Below are 24233 nucleotides of genomic sequence, written 5' to 3'. Positions count from 1 at the left end.
GCCGACCACTGGGGCCGCAGGGGTAGAGCGCCAGCTCGTCCCTGACCGCGCGGTGGACGACGCCGACGACCCGGACTTGGGAGCGACCGCCATGGAAGACGCCATCGTGGGGGAAAGCGACGAGGTCAAAGGCGCGGGGCTCACGGCCGGCTTCAAGGACTGGCCGGATGATGCCGAGGTCGAAGTTGCCCCGCGCCGCCAGCCGGCGCCTGATCATCAAGGCGCGAGCTCGTCCGCCGCGCCGGCTGCTGGCGGCGGCGCCCAGAAGCGCAGGGCCGTGTCGATCCTCTTCGGCAGCCGGCCGAAGAAGTCCAAGGCTTCCACAGCGGCGACCAAGCGAGATGAGGCGGCCGCGAAGGCGGCCCGCTTCCGCAAGGCGGTGAAGCAGCCGCAGGCGATCTCAGCGTAAGTCGTCGAATGCTTGGATACATATTTTTTGTTGTTCTTCTTTTCGATTGAAAACTCTTTTAAACCTTTCTTTGCTCGCCGGACAGGGCGCCGCTTTCCCTTGAGCGGGGTCCGGGTGGCTCCGTAGTCGGGCCGACTGGAGGGTCTTCAGGCTCCCGCCGCATGGATCCCCGCGCCGACCTCAGGGAGGCCATGGAACGGAACGCACGAGAGGCGCGGGAGGAGCGGGAGGCGGCGGAGCGAAGGGCCGCCCAGGCGACGAAGGAGCAGGCCGATGCAGCAGCCAAGGCCCGGGCGGAGGCGGCAGCTGCGGAGACGGAGACGGAGGCTTCGCACAACCAGCCTCCGCTGCTAGCCATTCCCCTCCGTGTCATGGCCCCCAACATTCCTGTGCCTCCGCTGGAGGAGGTCGATCAAGAACCGCCGGTGATGGAGCGGAGGGAGGAGTCCGTGATCTTCGTGGAGAGGGCACCGCCGGCAGCGCCAACTGGAGCGGGCCAAGGCGGCCAGTCGGCTGCGGCGCCAGAGCAGCCGGCTGGGGGTGAGCCGGAAGCAGGAGCCGGCCTCGAGGTGCAGTCTGCAATGCGCCAGCGCGTAGGGGGAGGCACCGCTGCGCCAGAGACACACCGAGCTACGGGTGCCGGCCAGACGACGGAGGCCTTGGAGGCGGCCAGCACCGGCACGTCCGAGTGGACTCCCACTGGCGGGACGGGCGAGCTGAATGTGGCGGCCCAAGAGGTTCGGAACCGGCTTCAGGCCCAAGCCGCCTCACTGCAGCAATACACCCAGGAGTTCCTTGCGACGCGGGCTGTCATCCGGGTGAGTCTTCTATCTTTGGTTGCTTTGTTCTCTTGATTTCTTCCGTGGGGGCGCGTCAGCGCACCCACTGGGTGTAGTCCCCGAGATTCGGGCTGACTGCTGAGTAGTCGGGTCGGATCTTCCTTGACGACTACCTTATTCTCGCCTCCTGTCTAATCTTCCAGGAGTATCATAACCTCCGCGCTATCGCCTTCAACTCCCAGGCTCAGGAGCTGGGTCGGAGAACCGAAGACCTGATCAGCAGCCGGAGTACATACTTGGTTTCGTTCATCTCCTATGGGGGCGCGTCGGCGCACCCACTGGGTGTAGTCCCCGAGATTCAGGCCGACTGCTGAGCAGTCGGGTCGGATCTTTCCTGACGACTTCACCTTACTGGTTTTTTCTTTTGTCTTTCGTGCTCGCAGAAGCCAATGCCGACTTAAGGGGGCAGCTCAGCGAGGCGCAGGCCGCCCTTTGTGCCAAGGAAACCGAGTACGACGCCTTGGTCCTGGAGCGTGACCGCCTGGCCAAGAAGCTGGCTGACCAGGAGGAGAGCCACAAGGCAGCTCTGAATAAGGCGCAGGATAACGAAGCCGCCCTAAAGGCCGAGTTCGAGACCAAAGCGGTGGGCTGGGCTGAGACCAGGCAAGCGCTGAATGAAGGCTTCGGCCGTATTGAGGATTTGATCGACGGTAAGCCTCCTTCCTCGCTCCTTGCCTGGCCCTTGCCGTCTGACTTGTGTTCTGACTAGAGCTGCTTTTTATTCTTTGTGCAGACTACTTTCCTGGCTACTCCGTCTTCGCCGCCCAAACCATCGAGGCCCATTGCGAAGCGCGCTGGCAGGCGGGGGCTGAAGTCGCGCCGGACGCGAGTCGGTCGCTCGAAGAGCAACTCTTGGCGGTCCAAGCGCGGCTGCAGCCGGCTCATCGTATGCTCCGCCGCCTCCAGCGCGCCGGAGCGTAGGTGTTGGCCGCCCTCTGGCCAAGCGAGACGATTCCCCGCACTCCGAGTCGGTCTGCCGACTGGCTGGAGGTTGCGGTTGGCCGCTTTGAGGCCTGGAAGGCGTTGGCGGCCCGGCTTGGAGCTGGGCGGGCGCTGGAGTTCGTCCGAGCTTGGTATCCGGGGCTGAACCTGGACCAGCTGCGCACCTGGCGGCTGGAGGCCGACGAAGAGCTAGCGGAGGTGCGGCCGGCTATCGCTCAGCGTGCATCGACAATCGCCGAGTGTACTGACATCAGCGTCTTCGCTCCCGAGATTAATGATGACGGCGTTGCCCAGCCGGAGGAGTGGTTCGGGCTGGACCCGGCGGCGGGTGAAGACTCGACAGAAGAGATTGCCTCCAGCAACGAAGGCGAAGACGACGAAGGAGAGGAAAGCAAAGACGTCGAGCCGGCCGGTGGAACAGCCAGCCAGCCTCAGCCTGACCGTGCCTCCAGCAACGAGGTGCACGCAAGCGCGCCTTCTGCGGGAGGCGGTGATCATGCCGAGGTTCGCCAGCCGGCCACTCCTCCAGCCGGCACTGCCGTCTCCACCGACCTGCCTGGCTCGTCAGTCGCTCCGCCGGCTTAATCTGTCGTCCTTGTTTTTTCTTGCTTGTTGCCTTCTGAACAATTTTATTAAGCTTCCGTAGTTCCACCCACTGGGGGTGTGTCCAAACTATGTTGAATGCTGGCCTTTTGAAGGTCTTTTATGTAAATATTATCGTGTGCATGTTTGGTTTCCATTCATGTGTGCTTTTTATCCTTAGGCTGTTTCCTTTGCCGCCTTCCCCTTCTGGGAAGGCAAGTACTCGAGCTTTCTTAGATTGGAGCGAGGTGAATGGAAGCCGGCCGGCCGGCTACTCTCGTAGCCGGTCGGCGGTGGGAGAAAAACCGGCTTTTGTTATATTAGTCCGTTAGTCCCTAGCTGTTTTCGTGTGGGCACCCGTTCCTGCCCTTAACTCTTGCCAGCCGGACAGCCGGTTCTTCGAACTGCGACTTTTGGCAACAGAAGGCTTGAGAGCCGGCACACTACTTGTCTGACTGCGGGTAGGACTTCTAATATAACTCCAGGCGACAGTCCCCGGGCCGACTAGTCGAACCCGGTGCCGGACGGAAAAAAGTGAATGCAAATGACAAGGCCATAAGCATGACACTTTTCATTTATAGACAAGAGGTGGCGGTCCCCGAGCTCTCCTCGGGGGCCCTATTGTCTCGTACTTAGTACAAAAGTTAGCGTGATACATACTGCATTTCAGCTGTAAAACCTTCGGAGGAGGTTGGCGTTCCATGGTCGTTCCGACTCCTTGCCGGAGTCGTCTCTCTTTCGTGCCTTCGGCTTCTGCACGTCAATCAGGTAGTAGGAGTCGTTGCCTAAGGCTCTGCTGATGACGAAGGGGCCCTCCCAAGGGGCCGAGAGCTTGTGCTGACCGGCTGTTCGCTGGATCAGCCGGAGCACAAGATCGCCCTCTTGGAAGGATCTTGGCTTGACCTTCCCGCTGTGGTAGCGGCGCAGGCCCTGCTGATAGATGGCGGACCGGCTGAGGGCTAACAGCCGGCTTTCTTCTAGCAGGTCGACACCGTCTTCTCATGCTTCATTGGCCTCCGCTTCCGTGTACATGGTTACTCGAGGCGAGTCGAACTCGATGTCAGTTGGGATGACCGCCTCGGCACCATACACGAGGAAGAAAGGGGTGAAGCCGGTTGACTTGTTTGGTGTAGTACGCAGACTCCAGAGGACAGCCGGCAGCTCGTCGAGCCAACAGCCGGCTGAACGCTCCAGTGGTACGATCAGTCGGGGCTTGATGCCGGAAAGGATGAGGCCGTTGGCTCGCTCGACCTGGCCGTTTGACTGTGGGTGGGCGACGGATGCTAGGTCCAACCGGATGCCTTGCGTCGCGCAGAAACGTGCCAAGGCTCCCTTGGCAAAATTTGTACCATTGTCGGTGATGATGCTGTGTGGCACGCCGTACCGAGTTGTTATATCTGCGATAAATGTGATGGCAGACGGCCCATTCAGCTTCTTGATCGGCTTTGCTTCAATCCATTTGGTGAATTTGTCCACGGCGACAAGCAGATGTGTCATGCCGCCGCGCGCCATCTTGAATGGGCCCACCATGTCCAGTCCCCAAACGGCGAAGGGCCAAGTGAGGGGAATGGTCTTGAGTGCTGAAGCCGGCATGTGTTGCTTGGAGCTGAAGAGTTGGCACCCTTTGCAATGTTTAACTAACTCCTTGGCATCATCCAAAGCAGTCGGCCAAAAGAAACCATGGCGGAAGGCTTTGGCGACGAGTGATCTTGAGGCCGCATGGTGGCCGCATTCTCCTTGGTGGATGTCTCTGAGGATTGCAATGCCCTTCTCTTGCTCGATGCATCGCTGGAGGACTCCAGTGACACTGCGCTTGACGAGCTCTTTGTTGACGATTGTGTATGCTCCGGCTCGGCGTTGGACTTGTCTTGCCTCTACTTCGTCAGCCGGCAGATCTTGGTTTATTAAGAGGTTGAGGATGGATTGAGCCCATGACGGAGCTGCGACTTCTTCTATTGCCAAAACGGCTACTGCGACCAGGGCGGGCGGGCTGGGCGGTGAAATGCTGGAGTCGGCCGCCGCCTGTTGTGTCGGTGTAGTCTCCGGGCCGACTACCGCAGTCCTCGAGCTGAGTGAGGCAGTCCCCAGGTCGGGCGTAACTACGGAAGTCCCCGAGTCGCCTGCTGATACCCCCTGGCCGACTATCGAAGTCCCCGGGCCACCTGCTTGGTTCTTCGAGCCGGACCCGGCCGCGTCGGGGTCAGGCGGCACGAAGATGGAATCGGACTCTGGAGACGGCTTGATAGACGGCTTGAGGAGGCGTTGTAGAGAGATGCCGGTTGGTATTGCTTGCCGGGTGGAGCCTATTCGAGCCAGAGCATCAGCTGGCTCGTTGTCGGCTCACGGTACGTGGAGGAACTCACATCCTTCAAAATACCCACTGATCCACTGAACGAGGAAGCGGTAGCTTGCCATATTTGCGTCCTTGGCGTTCCAGTCGCTGGATGATTGCTGGACCACCAAGTCCGAGTCACCATAACATAGGATCCGGCGAATGCCGAGCTCTTTGGCAAGCCGGAGCCCGTGTATGAGCGCCTCGTACTCGGCTACATTGTTGGAGACGGTAAAGTGGATTTGCAGCGTGTATCTGAGCTTGTCGCCTTTGGGAGAGGTGAGGACGATGCCGGCTCCCAAGCCGGTGCGCATCTTGGACCCATCGAAGTGCATGCGCCAATGAGTGGAGTCGGGAGCCGGCGGCAGGTACTGGGTCTCGGCCCAGTCGACGAGGAAGTCGGCCAATGCTTGGGATTTGACGGTGGTGCGAGGCTGGTAGAAGATCGCGTAAGGGGCCAGCTCGATGGCCCATTTCGCCACCCGGCTGGATGCATCTCGGATGCCTATGATCTCGGCCAGCGGGGCGGTGCATACAACCGTAATGGGATGCTCTTGGAAGTAGGGCTTCAGCTTCTTAGCGGCGAAGTACACGCCGTAGCACATCTTCTGGTAGTGCGGGTAGTTCTGCTTCGAGGTAGACAGCACCTCGCTCAAATAGTACACCGGCCTCTGGACCGGCTGGGCTCGGCCTTCTTCTGGGCGTTAGACTATGATGACGGTGCTGACCACCCGGCTGGTTGCGGCAATGTAGAGGAGCATGGGCTCTTTCTCAGTCGGCGCCGCCAGGACTGGTGGTGTGGCCAGCATCTTCTTCAACTCGTGGAAAGCTTGGTCAGCTTGGTCATTCCACTCGAAGTGAGTGGTCTTCTTCATGAGGCAGTAGAGGGGGAGAGCTTTCTCTCCGAGCCGGCTGATGAAGCGGTTTAGGGAGGCCAAGCACCCGGTGAACTTCTGGATGTCTCGAAGCTTGGTGGGAATCGCCATTCTCTCAATGGCCTTGATTTTTACTGGGTTGCATTCAATGCCGCGTTCGGAGACCAGGAAGCCTAGGAGCTGGCCGGCTCACGCATTTCTCGGGGTTAAGCTTGATTTGGAACCGGCGTAGGTTCTCAAATGTTTCCTTGAGGTCTTCCAGCAAGGTGCCGCGCTTCTCCGTCTTCACCACAATGTCGTCTACATAGACATGGGCATTTCTACCGAGTTGCTTGAGGAGGCACTTCTGCATGCAACGCTGAAAAGTGGCACCGGCATTTCTCAAGCCGAATGTCATAGTCAGGTAGCAAAAGGCTCCAAATGGCGTGATGAAGGCGGTCTTCAGGCGGTCTGCCAGATTTAACTTTATCTGGTGATACCCTGAGTAAGCATCCAAGAAACTCAACAGCTCGCATCCGGCCGTGGAGTCTATCAATTGGTCAATCCTTGGTAGGGCAAAGGGATCTTTGGGGCAGGCCTTGTTGAGGCTCGTGTAGTCTATACACATGCGCCACTTGTTGTTTTTCTTTAGCACGAGGACCGGGTTGGCGAGCCACTCCGGAAAGAAAACTTCCATAATGAAGCCGGCTGCCAGAAGCTGGGCTATCTCCTCTCCCACAATCCTGCGTTTCTCCTCCGACAGTCGGCGGAGGGGTTGTTTGACTGGCTTTGCATCTTCTCGGACGTGTAGTTTGTGCTCGGCGAATTCCTTCGGAACGCCCGGCATGTCCTTGGGGGACCACGCAAAGACGTCCCGATTCTCACGGAGGAAATCGGCGAGCTCGCCTTCCTATTTGCTATTTAGGTTTGCCCCGATGACGGCAAACCTCTCTGGGTGCTCGGGGTCAAGGGGTATCTTCTTCGTCTCCTTGGATGGCTGGAAAGATTCTTGAGCATCATGCTCCTTGGGATCGGGGGACAAGGCCGACTGCTTGCCGGCTATGGCCATGACTCGGTCCAACATCTTCTTTTCTTCGGCAATCACAAGGGACTCGGCCAGCCGGCTGCTGGCTGCTGCGCACTCAGAGGACTTCTTGTAATCGCCGGCTACGGTGATGACGCCTTTGGTGCTTGGTATCTTCATCTTGAGGTATGCATAGTGGGGAACTGCCATGAATTTGGCCAAGGCAGGTCGGCCAAGCAATGCATGGTAAGGGCTCTCCAGGTCCACCACTTCAAACCAGATCGCTTCCCGGCGGAAATGCTCCTTGTCCCCAAAAAGTACATCAATCTTGATCTTGCCAATGGGGGCGCAGGACAGGCCGGGTACGATGCCATGGAACACTGTCCGAGTAGGCATGAGTTGCTTTGTCTTGACGTTCAGCTTCTCCAGGGTGTCGCGGTACAAGATGTTGATGCTGCTCCCACCGTCTATCAACACACGGGAGAAGCGGGCGGCGCGTCTATCCGTTGCAAGGGTGGCATCCAGAACCAACGCATAAGAGCCGGGAGATGGCATCACCTTTGGTGGTCGGCCCGGCTCCAGCTGATAGGTTTTTCTGACCAGTGCATGTGCTCGGCGGGGTTGGTAGCAACCATGCTGACTTCCTGGTTCTCTCGGTGTTTGCTGCGCCGGTCTTTGGGCTGGCTTGTAAAGATGATATAGGCGGCATGCTCGTCGGGGAACTCATCGTGCACGGCTCCGACTGCAGGCCGAGCGGCCGGCAGCGGCGGAACCGGAGGCGGCGGGTCGGCAGGCGGAGGCGGCACGAGCCCTTCGCCTTTAGAGATTCGGGTGAGCCAGTGGCACTTCCGGGTCGTGTGGTTGGACGGCTTCGCGCCGCTGTGGAACTTGCACGGGGCGTCGAGAGTCTGCTCGTAGGAGAAGGCCGGCTGCCAAGCCGGCTTGCCGCCCCTCTGCTTCTTGGGTGCGGGCCGCGCTTCGGGCTGCTCGTCTTCGACTGTGGCCACCTGCCGACTGGTGGAGGGCGGCACCGGGCCCTTGCGCTTGTGATCGTTCGAGTGTGGGCGTCGACCGGAATCCCCAGCCGACATCTTGGGCGCCGGATTGAGTACTTTTCCGGACGCGTCTACCCGGAGCTCGGTCTTCATTGAGGAGTCGGCGGTGGCGTACTTGTCCGCTATGTCCAGAAGCTCGTCGAGGGTAGTCGGCTCGTCGCAGAGAAGCTTGTGCTTGAGGAGGGTGCCTTCTCGGCACCCGGCCGTGAAGTATTCTATGGCCTGCACCTCGTGCACCCCTTCGCAAGAGTTGTGGAGCTCGGCCCAACGCGTGAGGTAGTCGCTAGTTGACTCGGCGGGGCCTTGTACGCACAAGGAGAGCTGTTTGGGCTTGGGAGCCCGCTTGTAGGTGCTGGTGAAGTTGCGGACGAAAGCTTCTGTGAAATCTAGCCAGCTGTTGATGCTGCGTGGTTTGAGGCTGTTGAGCCAGGTCCGCGTCGTGCCTTGCAGCATGAGGGGCACACACTTCACGGCAACGCGCCGGTTGCTGTTGGCTATGCTAACCGCCGTGGAGTAGTCGATCAACCAATCTTCCGGCTTCACGGAGCCGTTGTACTTGGGCGTGTCTCTTGGGAGCGAGAACCCTTTGGGGAAGGGCTCGTCGCGGATGCGGGGGCCGAAGCAAGGCGGACCGACATCGTCTTCTTCTTCCAGCGCCAGGGATCGCGCTAGGCGGTCGATCTGATGGCAGGCGTCGTTTTCGCCGACTCCTTCGCGGCGACCTAGTCGGCCGCTGAGAGTCGGATGCGCCACAGGCGGAGGGGTGGGATATCTCTCTCCACGGGGCCGAGGCGGAGGCGGGTTGCCCTGCCACTCCACGGCCCGAGGGTGGCCTTCTGCGTCTCGCTCGATGGAGATCCGGGTTTGGCTTCGGCTGGCAGCCGGCTCTTTCTCGCGCCGCGCGCGGTCTCTACCTGCAGTCGGCGTCCGGGATGTCGCGCCGTGATCTCGGCGCGGGGGAGGGCTTTCCGCGCGGGCGTCGGCTTCGTGCCGCTGCGCGGCTGCATCGATCAGCTGCTGGATGCGTCGGGTCATGTGGGGGAGTTCTTCGGCCCCCAGTCCGTCTAGCTCGTCTACGGCCGCCTGGGCGGCGCGCAGGTTCTCGAGTGGAGTGGCGTAGACTGGGCGGTCGACTCCTAACGTGTTGGCAACGACAGCGCCGCGCTGTCTGACAACGCCGACCTGGCTGGGCCCGCCTGGGGGCGGCGTGCAAAGGCGGCGCGGTCGGCCTCGCGTTGGTGGGCCTCAGCGAGGCGTCTCATGGAAACCAACTTCTGGCCCTCCGCGAGGAGGGCGAGGCGGCGAGCCTCCAGTGCTTCAGCGTCAGCATCGGCCGGGAGGGGGATGGACAAGTCGTGGACCGCCGCGTGCGGGGCGTCGTGGGCGCTCTCATCAGCAGCGTCGTCGTGGCCGATGACCATCACCTTGGTGGTGACAGCGTCGCAGCCATCGGCTCGAGGAAGCGGGTTGTTGTAGATCGTGACGTTGGTGGGGAAGGTGTCGAATGAGGCCGTGTCGGAGTCGACAGGCATCGGACCGGTGGAGCCAACCGACTCCAAGTCCACAGCAGACTCGCCAGAGACATGGAGCCGGCCGAGGAGGTTGACGAGGTGGTCGGTGCCTGCGCTGGAGGCGAGCTCGTCGGGGATGAGGGTCTTGTCGAGGAGATCAACGAGGCTGCTCGCTGCGCAGACATTGGTGATGCCTTGCAGCGCGTCGTGGCAAGCGCCATCGGGCGTGCCGGGCTGGCTACGCTCGCGGGGGAGGAAGAGGGTTCCCGTCCAGAACAGGTCTCCGGACGACGGTGCACCATGCCCCACGGTGGGCGCCAAATGTCGGGTGACATATGCCAACGGGTGGCTTATCATTGTGGGAGCCAGTAAGACGTCGCCGGTGCCTGGAAACGGGATGAGGCGAAGACATGCACGCCGGCGAATCTTACCCAGCTTCGAGGCTCTCCGTGGAGATAACACCCCTACTGCTGCTCTGCGGGGTCGCCGCATGGTCACTAGATGAACAAGTAGCTACACGATGCTCCTTGAGCTGTTTGGCGAGAGGAGGAAGAAGGGCTCTGCTTGCTCTCTTCTCCTCCCTACGTGGTGTCTAAAACTAGTAGGGATCCATCTCCCTTTGCATGGATGTCCCGGGGGTTTATATAGGCCTACCCCCCGGAGGTACAATGGTAATCCGGCTGGGCGCGGGGCCCAGCCGTCTGTGTCTTCGCTCTCCGGCTTCTGCGCCGGCTGCTGGGGCCCGCCGGCTGCTGGGTCCCGCCGGCTACCGGATCCTTGGTCGACAGGCAGGCCCCACTGTCCAGGGCCTTGTCGGTGGCTGGTTACTGTTGCTCAATCTTGGTGACGAGGGCTTTGCCGAGGTCAGCGTGGCTACAGTGCTGCCGTCCGGCGGGTGACCACTGTAGCCTCACCGCGTCTTGTCTCCTTAATGGGGCGTCTCCTTCGAGGGGGTGGCAAGCCGGCTGGAGAGAGCCAGCTCCGTCTTGGGCCGACTGGGGGAGGCCAGGCCGCCTTCGGGTGTCTCTCTGCCTGAAGGGGCCCACCGCCAGTGGGCCGTACTGGTAGCCCGTCGTGGATGACATCAGGGTCAACGTGACAACAGTGCTGCGCCGGACGGGTCATGGCCACTTGTACGGCGCATTGTGCCAGGCGCGCTCCGGGATTCGGGGGTGACAGGCTTCACTGTAGCCACGCCCCGTCACATCGCCGTTATGTGGATGCAGACTTCGAGGGTACGGTCTTGACCGCTTTATGGGAGCCGGCTCCTTGGAGTCGGCCTTCTCGCAGCCGGCTCCTTGGAGCCGGCCCTCCTGCGGCTTTCTTCATGAGAGCTGAAGTCGGGCCGCCTTTTAATAGCCGGCCTGGGAGACAGCCGGCCAGGGGAAGGCGGCCCCATGTCTTGGATTCTTGAGAGCCGGATCGGCTCGTAATTTTTTCAGAAAGGTCAGGGGGAGCCGACTAGGCTACCCGTGGTCACTTACTCCAACACTTATATTTCTTTTAATAGTAGAAATAACCCCTATCACCTCCTAGGTTTACGTACGCAGACGTCCTTCCGACATACCACGTGACATGTATGCTTGAGTGCATCCACTTCCCAGAAAAACACGATCGAACTTTGTCAAATTGCTGGTGATTACCATCGCCTAAGCACCAATGGACGTGGAATTGGTCCCTTTTTTCATTTGGGTCGGGCGTCAAAATTGGTCCGCTTTTTGTAGGACCAACGTTTGCTCTCGTCCATGAAATTCTGGACCGCACGCCCAATAGGCCGACCCATTTGGTCCGCCTCGCCTTTTTCCCAACAAAAAAATATATGTGCATACCAAACATATTTAGATTGCTCGAATGAAGCCGGAATTTCATGCCACCATCCATGTCAGCATACAAAATAATCTTCATCGTCAGCCATAATTTAGAATTCATGTTGGCACACCGATGCCGACACACATGCCAACACGGCACACACACATGCCGACATACAAAAATAATCGCGTCTTGGCCGTAGTTAATGCATCTCGGCCAAACATGAAGATGATCATGCTTCACGCAAGCTCGAGCATCTCCTTTTGCTTCTTCTCGAACCAAGCTCCTTTTGGGGGGGCATCTTGATCAAGTCCACTTCCCTGATCTCCACCTTCCTTCGAGATTAACGTGAGTTTCATCTCATTTGCTCTTGTCTAGGCATTGGTCTCATCGATCTTGAGCTTCTTCTTTTGTATGTAAAAAAGATCTTCATTTGCTCCTCTTTCTCTGGGCGCTTCCTCTCTTCTCTCTTCTCAGTTGACACCCTCTTTTGGGTCATGAACCCCTTCAAGGCGATTGTCGAAGCATCACGCTTTTCGTCCACCTTGGAATTGGTCTTCCCCTCGCTGCTTCTTACCTTCACTTGGTTCGGCCACCGATGAAGGCCCCCCCCCCCACCTTTCTTTTGGGCGGCATATGGCTCCTTAAACTTGGAGCACTCACAAATCATAGTCCAACAATGGGTCAATGTGAATGGCTTGTTCCTATCTTGAGCCTTAAAGATTTCCAAAGTTTGAAAAGCCTACAAATGAAGATGAAAAGCAAGAACATACATTTATCCTTTGCGTCCCAGTGGATTGGTCGGCGATAGGGGTGGCACTGAGATCAAAGGGGAGGCACCACCTAGACGATCGACACATACTCGCCCGTTTTCGGCGAGCCATCCCGAGGCGACACGGAGAAGCAGGACGCAGCCGGTTCATGTTTGGGATGGTACCCATACATTGGTGGCGTTGTCGACATGCATTATGACTCCAGAAGCTTGGGTGGGCGGGCCGCTAATGAGCCCATGCTGGTCGCGGCAGCGGCGGCGAGAAGGGTCGGTCCTTGCTACCATAGAATGAGGAGGGCCTGTGACGCGCTTTGGCGATGAGGGCATCACTCTCAATGGCAGCGGACTGGGCCTAAGCGGTTGCGGCCATAGCGGCTTCTTTTTTGCCTTCTCATTCTTTTTCCGGACCGCCCTCTTCAACATCTCGGCGCTCTTCTCCTCCGGGGTGCACTTCTTCTTCGGTTTCTTCGAGCCAATGGCACGAGCGGCCACAATGGGGGCGGTGGCAGGATTGGGCACACCGGCCATGGTGGGAGGGTGGGAGGGTTTGGGGAGAGAGGGTGTGATGGTGTGCCACAGACGGGCGGGCTAGAGGAGGACATGGGAAGGATGTCGCGGTTGTCCGCACAGAAGCAAACCCGACCCTAGTTTGGGCCGAAAATGGGTCCAAGCGGACATCCCTCCATTTGCGTCGGCGCGTTGGGCCGCGTTTTTGCATATGCATTTTCCATAAGTGGATTTTAGAATGAGTTTATAATGAGTTTGTGCCTGAGGAGGAGCATGTGACGGTTGACGGTGTTGATGACTCCGGCCATGGTGTGGAGGCACATGAAATGAAGCTTGAAAGAACTGGAGGTTAAAATGGGCCGAGATAATGTGGGATAACAGAGGTAACACATGGATCTGAAGCAGTAGAAGACAAGAATGATGAACTTGCCTGCTAATTCGGTATTAATGAACTTTCCCACTAAGCCATGTTGAGCCATGTGTTTGTTAGTTTGTAATGCAATTTATTAGTAGCTAGAACAAACAACCATTTGTTTAGTACTACCTATGTATTGTATTGTATGGTAAGGTCACCACTACGAGAAATAGTGACCACAACATTAGGCCGGGAGCAACCAAACGTCATCTTTTGCATCTTCACAACTATAATAATCAACTGCTATCAATGAAACACCATGCACCATACGACCTTGTGATGTAATGCAGGCAACCAAACAATGTGCATAATATGGTCTATAGCCTGTATTTACTTAGATTGAGCCAAACCACAGATGCAAATTTGCCAATATAACCAAACAGGATGATAGAGCACTTGGCTAGATTCTGGAAGGATACTTGGCTGGGGAGATACATCTAGCCTTACAATATCCATCGCTTTATAATATTATACTGCGTAAAGGCACATTTGTCAGTACAATATTATGTTTGGTTCCCCTAAATACATAGTTCAGGTGGGCACTGGTTGGGAAACGATGGGATTGGTGGCTGCATTTACGTTCTAGGTTGATGGAGATCAACTTGTCTAATTAGCTAGATGTATTCCGATGGACCCTTTCTGTGTTTTGGGCATGTTTTTCATTAAATCTATGTATGTGGACTTGATTAATAATGGATTAATCATCGGGTCTATCAATATCAGAAAAACAAAGGTGCCTTTAAAAATCAGGATTTTTATGTAGTTTGTGCATAAGGGAGTGATTCTAACAAATTTGAAAAAAATGTAGGTGGAAAGAGAGTAAATGGTTTTTTTATGACCACGAGGAAACGATTCAACATTTATTTCTCACATGACCACTAGCTAAATTATTATGCCGAAGAACATGTGTCTTTTAATGTACCTTCACCTAACATTATCTTCAATATGTTAGATAACTGGTTAGGTGGGGTTGAGCCTAGTATAATGACACATTCATGTGGAAGTTTGTGCATTAATTTGAGTTATTTGGAACTGTTGAAATGATTGTGTATTTAACATGACAAATATCACAAAAAAATTCAGGTCCGTTGCGCATCTGGATGGATTCGTATGTGGTCATTATTACTACATCATGTAGAAGTGAGAGAGAGTCTATGGTCTTTGGAGGCAATCAATGGGAGATGATAACACAAGCTGTATGTGGTCATTATTACTACATCATGCAGAAGTGAGAGAGTCTATGGTCTTTGAAGGTAATCAATGGGAGATGATAGTACATGCTACATATAGCCGATTTGAATGAAGGTCCAATAATAGAATAAATGTTTAGGCCTCTTTTGGTTCATAGGATAGGATTATCGTAGGAATAGAAATTTTGTAGGAAATGAGATGTCATGTATCCCAAATCCTATGAGTAGGAATAAGAAATGAGATGTCATCTGGTTGACACCAAAGGAATTTTTCCATTGAGTCTAGACTCATTTTTATTTTTCTATAAAATATGAAGGATAGAAACCAATTCTATGTAGGAATAGGAATCAATTTCTATGAACCAAAGGGCTCTAAAGAAAAAAATCCTATAAAAATCTTATCCTGTAGAATTCCTATGAAATTCCTTCAAACCAAAGGAGATCTTAGGTTGCCGGTTATTTGTTTACTTTCTTGTTATTGATTAGCTACTTAAGATGTTATTCATACCTTCAGACTACTCGTTTAAAATAGAGGTGATCCTCCTTTTGGTAAGAAGAATGACAGAATACTGTGAAGGGAACAAAAGGTAAACAACATACAGTTTTGCTAAAGCATATCTAGATGTGCCGTAAGTATTGCACATTTAAGACCTATGTCATTGATTTTATGTCGAGATTCGTATGGATATTTTTCTTTTCTTTTCTTTTTCTCTTTATACTTGATTCACTCACTTAGACGTGCAATAACTAGAGGATGTGCTCTAGACACACCCACATACATAACATCTGCCAACATGTACCACTTGTCCACTCCTTGTTCAAAAGAAGCCATCGACTAAAACTAGATAACTTAGCATGTCATTCTGAGGTGCGCCATAAACCTCTTCAAGGAACAGCAGCCCACATACCGCTACTACCGTCCTTGGAGCTTCTTTCGCCCTGCTACCGCTATCACTTGCCAGGAGCAGCATCTACTCAAGTTCGCTAACTGTCTTAATAACCTTGACACATAGAAGAGGGCAGCTGGAACCAAGCGGCACCAGCAACTATACCCTAGAGTATGTTCAGGTGGTGAGTTCCAAACCAGCAACGGCAAAATATCACCTCCGTCCCAGCTACCCAGCCAAAACATCGCTGCACTTGCTCGCATCTCCAAAAGCACAGGCCCTTTGAGAGCCCAGAGACTACACAGCCGAGTTGGCCAGCTGAAGGATGCCACCAGCCACTTCCACCTTGCTGTCAAGCTGCACCTTCTGCTCCACGTCGCCGAAGGGCCAGTAGAAGCTGGGCTCCCCAAAGCTGTAGCTCGAAAGCGGCAGAGCATGCAGGGGCTCAGAGGCCTGGAGCTGCAGAAGGCCGTGGAGGACGTAAGGTGGAACTTGCACGTCACTGCACGACTGCTGGGGAATCGGAGGAGCCGAGGACACGAAGGTAATCTCGCCTTGCGCTTCTGGTGCTGCTGCCGCTGTTGGCTTGTGGCTGCTCATCCGCCTCCCGTTGACCGGAAGGTCGCTGCAGGCGATCGCCTCCAGGTTGTACCGGCTGGGCTCGAAGTTGGTGACGGCATTGTCGCCCCTGAACTTCAGCGCTGCGATGTCGTACGCCTCCGCCGCTTCTTCTTCGGTTGCTGAAAAGAGCAATTTGGTTTAGTTCCAAATGAGCTGAGCCAATCAATCATTACAGTATGGTATGCATCACAGAAGAACAGAGCAGAAGAGCTTGCATGATGCAACACCATAATGACATTCAGAGCTATCTGTATAACTGCAACGAACTGTTGACGGTGAACATTTTTTTTAGCAATTTAAAGGAACTCATATCAATGCTAACGGTAGTATTAGATCTAAAGTTCATGTCTTAGCATGAGAGACACAACGGTCTCTTACTCTCTGTTCATGAAAACTAGTTAATAGGACCATTTTTTTTTTTGAAAAGGAGGAAAACCTCCGGCCTCTGCACCGATAGATGCATACGGCCATATTATTAAGAAGCACAAGAAGGTCTTAAGTTCCAATGCTGCTCATAGTCCGAGCAAATAGAAAAATATAAATAAGTCTGTAACGTGCCACACTCGGCGAAAACGCTCCACATCCGGCAATCAAGAATAGACCACGATGCCTAGACACCTAGCCTATTATTAAGTCGCCATCCAAATCGGCTGAAGATAGTCCGTGCTACCGTCTCCCAGCGGTTAATAGGACCATAGACCCCATGTATAAGCAATGCCCAGTCTGCACTACATTGTAGTACATGCAAGGCTACATTCCCTCGAGATCTCTTTGGAATGAAGAGAGATATCACAGTTAGTCAACTAGAGGCGCTTACCGAAAGTCCCCAGGTACAAGTCCTTGTTGCCTGCAACACGACCAATTCTTGCCTGCCAGCGTCCATGTTGGTGGTGCCTGACAAAACATATCACTATCAGGGACTAGGTCGAGCAGATTTTAACTGACGCGCAACATATTGATCAAACTGATGGATTCCTATAGTTGAAAATTACCTTGTGACACCTCTGTACACCGATGCACCCCTAGAGAAGCCACTGCTCTTCCTGCAGATTTACACCAGACAGTTTTCTTTTTAGGATCACCAAGCAGACAGTTGTAAGCACAAAACATGATGCCTGACATGAATGTGAGAAGTTATAAACACCAACCTCCTCAGTGAAGCTACAAGCTCGTGCCTGCTCATGTTTTGCATCTCCTCAAGCTCTCTGATGTAGTTTTCTTTCTGTAAAGCGAAGAAACTCAATGTTAGTTAAGCAAAAATTGCTGAGTTCAGAACCAGCATAATTATTATTTTTAAGGAAAAGGAACCATTTAGCACAACAGAATAAAACTGACACTCCCCGCAAAAAAAAGAATAAAACTGACACATAATTCCAATTGTTGACAATGGAATGTAAATACAATATATTGCACAAATAAACTAAGCAATATGAGGTGCATCTAAGAAAAAATATGCAAGTCGTCAACGGCACAAAAGACTTTGAATTTATGTCTTCCATCTTTACCATGACATGAGTTCAGAGAGGTGATAGGATAACATGGAAGTATTCAAAGCAAGGATAGAAGAAACACATACATCAATACCTATTAGAGAAGGAGGGAAGGATGACACTTACAGGGAAATTAGTAGTAGCATTGACACCCCAGTATTTCAGAGCAGCAAGATCATATGCCCTAGCAGCCCTATCTTCTTTTTCATAGCCACCTGCATAGTACCAAACATTGCTTTTAAGTTTCTACCAGATGTGATGCTTAAAAGACAGGACACACTAATATAAAAGGTAGGAGGTAACTGTTCATACCCAAGTAAACTGAATAATAGTCCCCGCATAGTCGCCAGATTAGCAAGCATAAAAATGGTAGACAATACAAGCCAAGTTAGTTCGAAGTGATAAGAGAAGAGAAAAAACAAATAAATGGATAGAGAAAACATGCATAACTATCATGTGATTCTTATAAAGAAAATAGATGCACCGCGCTTAGTTCGCGCCTAACTGAGCAAAATATTCACTTAGTTATGATTGTGTTGCCTACCATGGACACGTCAAGACACCATTAATTAAAATCAAGTACCCATTGTGACCTGAAGTTGGTTACTTACAAATAGACAGGATGTTCCTGTATTACGTAGATGCTCGTTAACAACATTGACATGCAATCTAAGCTAAATTGAAACAGAGAAAAAAACACTCTTCTGAATTTATGCTTATAGTAGTAGTATCCAAGCTATGGTACCTTACAAAACTCAATGTTGGGGATATCGCTTATCGGGAACTTATCGGTCGACCCATGATAAGGGGTAAATCGGCCAGTTTATCGGCATATCGGCCGATTTATCCCCATATTGGCAGATTTATCGGCCGATTTATCTTATCGGTCTGACAGCGGTAAGCGATAAATCGGCCGATTTATCGGCATATCGGAAGATATCTTGAACAGTGATCTAGAGCAGTGGCTCCTCTAGACAACATAGGATGCAATGTGCACATTTCAACTCAGAGAATATTAATTTCCAAACATAATTTCCTAAATGCAACATAGTGCTCCTACTTGAACTGCATGCATGGGTTCCTGGTCTGGTAGACAAGAACATGAGTCATGCACCATGCACACACAGAAGTGGCAAGACCAAGAGATGATCTGTACATAGAATGAAGTAAGCAGAACATTTACGGGTGGCGGATAAGAGGATTTTGACAGCGAGTATGCAACATAAAAGAAGGTTGCTCAACGTATTGAAGTATCCACAATAACAATAATGAAAAGAGGGGGGAGTTAAGTTTAGCAATCTGCCAAATTCTTTCGAAAACACTAGAATGAAATAAAAAATCATAATTAGTAACATTTAAAACCATGAAATATGTTCACTTTGACTGGCAATATTTCCTGACCATGTGCGCCTGCACAATATTTATACATTTTAAATTAAATGATTGCAAGCCGAAGAAACATACTAACAAAAAAACGAGTCTGAAGATCATTATCCCAAAATGTACATTTAGTAAGAGTACCACCCTGGTTTGAAACTAAGGATTTCAGGAGTAACAGATTCATTACATTTGGTCTGATTCTCTAATTAGGCATCTGTAATTAGTTCAATTTTGAACTAAATATTAGTGAGCACATAAACTGAAACTACTAGAACTCGTTCATTGGACCTATATAGCAGGCAACCTATTAGAACTACTACTTGTTATAGCAAATTACTGGCAGAAAGGAGCATATACCAAACGGTAAGCAGACCCCAGGCACTAATGTTTGATTAGCTTTCCTACCCAAAATGTAGTGATCGAACATAAGTGGCCTGTGCAGTTTGCAGGCTGCGTGCATGATGCAGAAGGCCAAATATGGGAAATGCACGGCCATGCGCCAGACATGTTTTGCTTGGACTGGAGTACATCAAAATTTATCTCTAGTGCAAATGTGAGTACAAACAAGCCTCGCGTATATATCTACTTGTACAACCGAGTGTAGGGCCACACACGTATATACAACAAAACTGTGCTGATCATCAACAAGGAGCGGGACAAAACTTTGGGTCGTTGCTGCCTGCTAGCTTAGCTGTGCCCTTGCTTGCTTGCTGGCGTCGCAAAAGTGGTCAGACGTGCATGCCATGCATGCCCATTTCAAAATTCGAAAACCCCTCGACCTCAAGAGGCTGGCAGATGAAAACAAAAAACAGATTGCTGGCAGATGAACGCAAACAGAAAAGAAGAAAGACTTGCAGCGGAAGAAGAAAGAAGCTGACCCACCCCACGCACGCATGAATGAACTCGCTGGAAACAGAAGACCCGGAAAAAGGCAAAAGGCTGCGTGCTCACTGTACTTGCAACTTGCAAGCTGGCATAAACTGCCGCCTGCCCACGCCAAGATTAATCGTATTGTTGTCCAGGGAAACAAATCTTTACCCCGGTTAATTGTTTCAGCTAGCGCGCTCTCTCTCTCTCTCTCCCAAAGACAATCGAAATCGTACTACTACTACTACTACTAGACATTGGTATTGCCCCGAGAAATACGAGAGGAAGAAGGAGAGAGAAAGAAGGCGGTCAAAGAGGTGGTGGTGGTGGGTCCGCAGCGAATCCGGGCGAGCGAGTAGTCTACCTCGCCATCATCATACACGGAGATGGCTGTCACCTCACGCACGCAGCACGCGACGTCTCTCTCTACCTCTCTTCACTCCCGAAACGGCGGCACGGCATCCCATCGGGTCCTCCTTTTACCCCCCGTACGTACGCGAAAGATCCGAAGCCGCAAGCAAACCAAGATCTAAATAATCGCCACCGTCGATGTTCAGATTAGCGGCGAGATTATGTGCTGGTTTAAGCCGGGGATCATGAGATGGTCACCTTGGCGTCCCTTGCGTTTCTGGCCCTCGCGGCGGCACGTGTTGTCCCACAGGTGCGCCTCGTACCGTTTGGTCCACCGGTGCCTGCGCTCGCATCGCACGTGTTAGTTAATACTAGTATGACTACTACTTTGGGGAGGGAGTGCTAATTAATCACACTCCTTAACCACACTTATCAGTTATCACTCGCTAAGCATACCTGGTCACCCCGCGGTAGCACGACGTCCTTTGGCCGGAGCTCGGCGTCAGTGGCAGCGCCGCGGCCAGCGCGGAGGAGCTCCCGGTGGTCTCCACGGGCGCCGCGACGGCCAGGTCCGTGGAGGCGTGGACGTCGTTGCGGGAGGACGCGAGGAGGAGGCGCCCCGGGTCGGCGCCGAGAGTAGGAGGAAGCGGAGGCGGGGCGGTGGCGAAGAAGTCGTCGGCGGAGAAGCCGTCGAAGGGGAAGAGTACCGCGTCGGACAGGTCCGTCACGGGAAGCGAGGCGGAGCCGTTCGTCGGCGGCGACATCATCACCCACCGATCACACACACACAACACAACCTGGGTCCTAGGGCTTTGAATGGGGTTTGACGTGAGGGGGAGCAAAAGGGGGCCGGGAAAGAGGGCGGCGCTGGCCAGGGACACGGAAGCGGGGGCGGAGGAAAGGAGGAGACGGGAGGCTCCGTCGTATTTATAGGGGAGGCGGGTGATAATGACGGGCGAGACGGTCGCGCACTTCTCCTCTCGTCTGGTCTTCTTCTTCTTCAACCAAAGTGCGGTGGGGACTACGGAATTGGAGTTGGAATGGAAGGGGAGGATGGGCGGTGGGGCAGCGCTGTGCTGTGCTGTTTTGTCCCTACTGCCTTTTGTTCGCGAGTTCCAGCACTGGTCTCCGCGCGGCGGTTTCCGTTTTAATTTTGAAAATCAGAGTTGGCAGCGTCGATGGTGGAATGCGAATGGATATGCATCAAAATTTCAGAAATGACCCATCGACGTAAGGGGATTCAAGAATGGGAGCGAGCCCCGTCCACGTGTGTTCTCTCTGTCTGACAGGAGAGGAAAAACAGTTGATCGTAAAAAAAAAGGGAAATGAAAACAGCCTACGTACCTTATAGCTTAAGAAATGGGAAATGGGGTAAAACATGCTGTTCGGTCAAACCTTTTCTCCGGCCAGACGTTTTTAAAAGTATAAGTTAAACTTGCTTGTAGGGATGGCAATAGGTAGGGTATAGGCGGGCACAACCGCCTTCTACCCAAATCCATACCCACAGAAAATTTCTGTACCCAGCCATTTCAATATTTATGGGCATAAATTGGCACCCATGCCTATACCCATCGGGTATCTAGTGGATATAATATATAGCATTTAAAATTTTAAAATACAGAGAAATGGGTTTAAACTTCAAGTGATCATGGACGAGTAGTATATCACTAACACATGCTACTATGGTGGGTGGCCTCTTGAAGGCATCAAGGGAGTATGAGCGACGGTTAATAGAAAGCCGGTACAGTGGGAGGTCATGCTGGGAATGGGGAATAGCTGGATCGAGCGTTGGATAGGAGTCTGGTAGCGAAGAATCAAGATTTCATCTATTCAACGAGTCACATAGGATGCATGAGGAGTGGCGAGCCGGTGACTACGGGCCTATGAGCTATGGCCAATTTAAGGAATCGAGACTTAGGATGGGCCATAGGAGTTGGATGATGACCCCGCATGTCATAGGACTTATTTTTATTTATTAATTGTTTCTGGGTATTCATTGGGTTATCCATGGATGCAATATCAATACCCATATCCTATTTTGCGGGTATGGATACCCATTACCCATGGGTACAAAATCTCTTCAAGTCTTGCTCATACCCGTTGTTTTCGGATAGGGTACCCGCGGGTACCCATACCCATGGGCAAAACTGTCATCCCTACTTGCTGGAACACCATTGGAAAAATTATATCCATTCATAATTGTTACGTGTGCTATTTTGAATTTGTATGTTAGCCTCCATCGAAAACAGATAATTAAAAATAATTTGTGCGATACCTGTTGAAAATCATAATTATTTTTAATGTCTTAATTGTAGCAACATTCATTGGAGTTGGTAACATCGAGGTAACGTCAATCATGCAGTATAAGATTGGAATTAGATCATAACCATAGTCAAACTTCTTAGAATTGTAAGTTCCACAGTAAATTACCTCAAGGAAAATATCCGTGTGTAAGCATGAAGATTGCCATATGTGCCATTTCAGATCTATATGTAACCGATCCTTCAAGACAGATGGGTAACACGTCACTTGACTGCTAGGATTATGGACCCTATGGAAACACCGAAACGCCATTGTATTCGACGGTGCAACACCCTCCCTACGCCGGGTCACCGAGACAGTACACCTTGAATGCACAAACTGGAAGCGTGCGGGACTCATCAAGGACGAACTTGACCATCTCTTAGTGGAGCTAGATAGGTGGATTAACATGAGAGTAGGATAGGGCTTGTAGAACCGGTCGTGGCCGGGTAGAGTAGTGCTTGCTTGTAATCACATGTAACACTACTTGTGGAGGGTTTATTTAACCCATTCCCTTCTTTACTAGATGATATGCACGCTCGTGCATATTCCAGAAAAAAAAGACATCACTACCACTGAAATCCCCTCATCTGGTGTTCATGATTTTGAATTTTTCTTGTATCACTGAAGTGGCTAGAATAGAGTAAATAAGACCGAGACGATTACAAGTGTGTAGAAGAAGACCTTCGCGCTATTCTACTAACTAGCGAGGTAGAGGCACGGCGTGGTGGTCATGCATTGGCACATCTTGCAAATTATTCACTGAAATGCACCGATGATTTTCATCTATACAATTTTTTTGGTCACATTAGTCAGAACTCCATGGTCATTTTTGATGACAGTCTTGCCTTCTCCTCAAATGACTACAATAGAAGAAATCATATTCATCGGCAAGCCTGTTTTGAAGTTCACAGGTTGCCATATTATTATAAAAGAAACCATATTTGAATATCATATATTAAGATTACTAATTTTGATAACATTATCAAGAGGAATTTCTTATAAAAGCATGCAAATTAAGGTTTTCTCACCGATCATCCAGAAACGTTGTACTATGATGGGTGTTGTCAAGATACTCAAAACCATCAAGTTGTTTTCTGCCTCATGTGCTTTATAAGTTATGTAATTGTTTTCAGATTTCATCTCTTGTAAAAGCTGGTTCAGTGCCATTTTAGGAATGCCATCTAATATATATGTGCAATGATTACTATGCAGAAATAATTTAAGATTATGTTAGTAAAAATGAGCATTGCTTCTAAAATTCTATTTATACCTGACAAACCACAGAAATGTTTTGTGGCCTATATTCTTATTAGAGAAAAGAACCACATGATGTTACTTAAAGAGGCAAAGATCTCAAGACTAATTGTACATGTTGGCTAGAAACCCCAATTATATGCATGTGTGTTGTGAAAAGTTAAGTGCTTGTGCAAATGAATGTTGTATACTGGCGGATTGTATTTGTATGTAAATTTCATTTCCCGGTCTAACAACAAAATAGAAAGAATATGTAGCCAAGAAAATCATAATTGAGGAAAGTGCCTCAGGCCCTGGAAGCATTGGAAGTGGTTACAGATAAGGAGCCGCCTCTGGCAATCTCAGTATTGGTTTGTGTAAGTAAACCGCCTGTGGTGCGATTCAACGCAAGCAGTTATAGAAACTGCATGCGTTATTCTGTGTATTAGCGACACAAGATTTGAGGCGAATCTCACAACCACCTCCACCCGATGAACGAAAACAGCCTGCAAAGCCAAGTTCTATAATAGTTCAAGTTTGTTGAAAGTAACTTGAGAGATCAGGATCTACAAGGTTAGGGTAACAATAAAATCAAATGGCAGAAGAATTATCGTGATTGGAAGAATGAAATCGTAATGTTATCTATGACAAAAAAGAATTGAATGAAAGGAGGAACATGTCCAAGATGGCATAGTAAAATAATTGCATCACTAGAAAGAGTGCATGAATTTGTGATGGGAAGAAGGGTGGCATGACCTTGCGATAGGACAAAATAGGAGGAAGTGGCCAATTGAGATCAGGGAGATGAAGAAGATTAAGATAATTGAATGGACATAAAACCAATTGAGACAACATGGCC

At 51.7% G+C, this 24233-nt stretch overlaps 1 protein-coding gene across 1 annotated transcript; it reads right to left on the bottom strand.

Annotated features, from left to right (window-relative positions):
- Positions 1-14980: 14980 nt before the first annotated feature.
- LOC119288798 (AP2-like ethylene-responsive transcription factor AIL7) lies at positions 14981-20753 on the bottom strand. Its single transcript, XM_037568336.1, has 8 exons — positions 20294-20753; positions 20096-20178; positions 17552-17560; positions 17366-17454; positions 16898-16971; positions 16742-16792; positions 16567-16643; positions 14981-15868 (listed from the first exon to the last, which is right to left on the bottom strand). Exons 1-8 carry the CDS (start codon positions 20602-20604, stop codon positions 15426-15428), a joined length of 1137 nt encoding a protein of 378 aa, XP_037424233.1. The 5' UTR covers positions 20605-20753; the 3' UTR covers positions 14981-15425.
- Positions 20754-24233: the final 3480 nt, after the last annotated feature.

Source organism: Triticum dicoccoides, chromosome 4A, assembly GCF_002162155.2.
Source record: "Triticum dicoccoides isolate Atlit2015 ecotype Zavitan chromosome 4A, WEW_v2.0, whole genome shotgun sequence".
Classification (NCBI taxonomy): domain Eukaryota; kingdom Viridiplantae; phylum Streptophyta; class Magnoliopsida; order Poales; family Poaceae; genus Triticum; species Triticum dicoccoides.
The sequence above is the reverse complement of the archived record's forward strand: the minus strand, read 5'-3'. Positions and strand labels throughout refer to the sequence as shown.

Bases quoted from the DNA above. Each gene is read 5' to 3' on its own strand.
- LOC119288798 (XM_037568336.1), bottom strand. From the start codon at position 20,604: ATGATGTCGCCGCCGACGAACGGCTCCGCCTCGCTTCCCGTGACGGAC. The intron at 16,972-17,365 runs GTAAGTGTCATC...TTCGCTTTACAG, and splicing joins ATGCTACTACTAATTTCCCT to AAAGAAAACTACATCAGAGA. The intron at 16,793-16,897 runs GTTGGTGTTTAT...GTAAATCTGCAG, and splicing joins CTTGTAGCTTCACTGAGGAG to GAAGAGCAGTGGCTTCTCTA.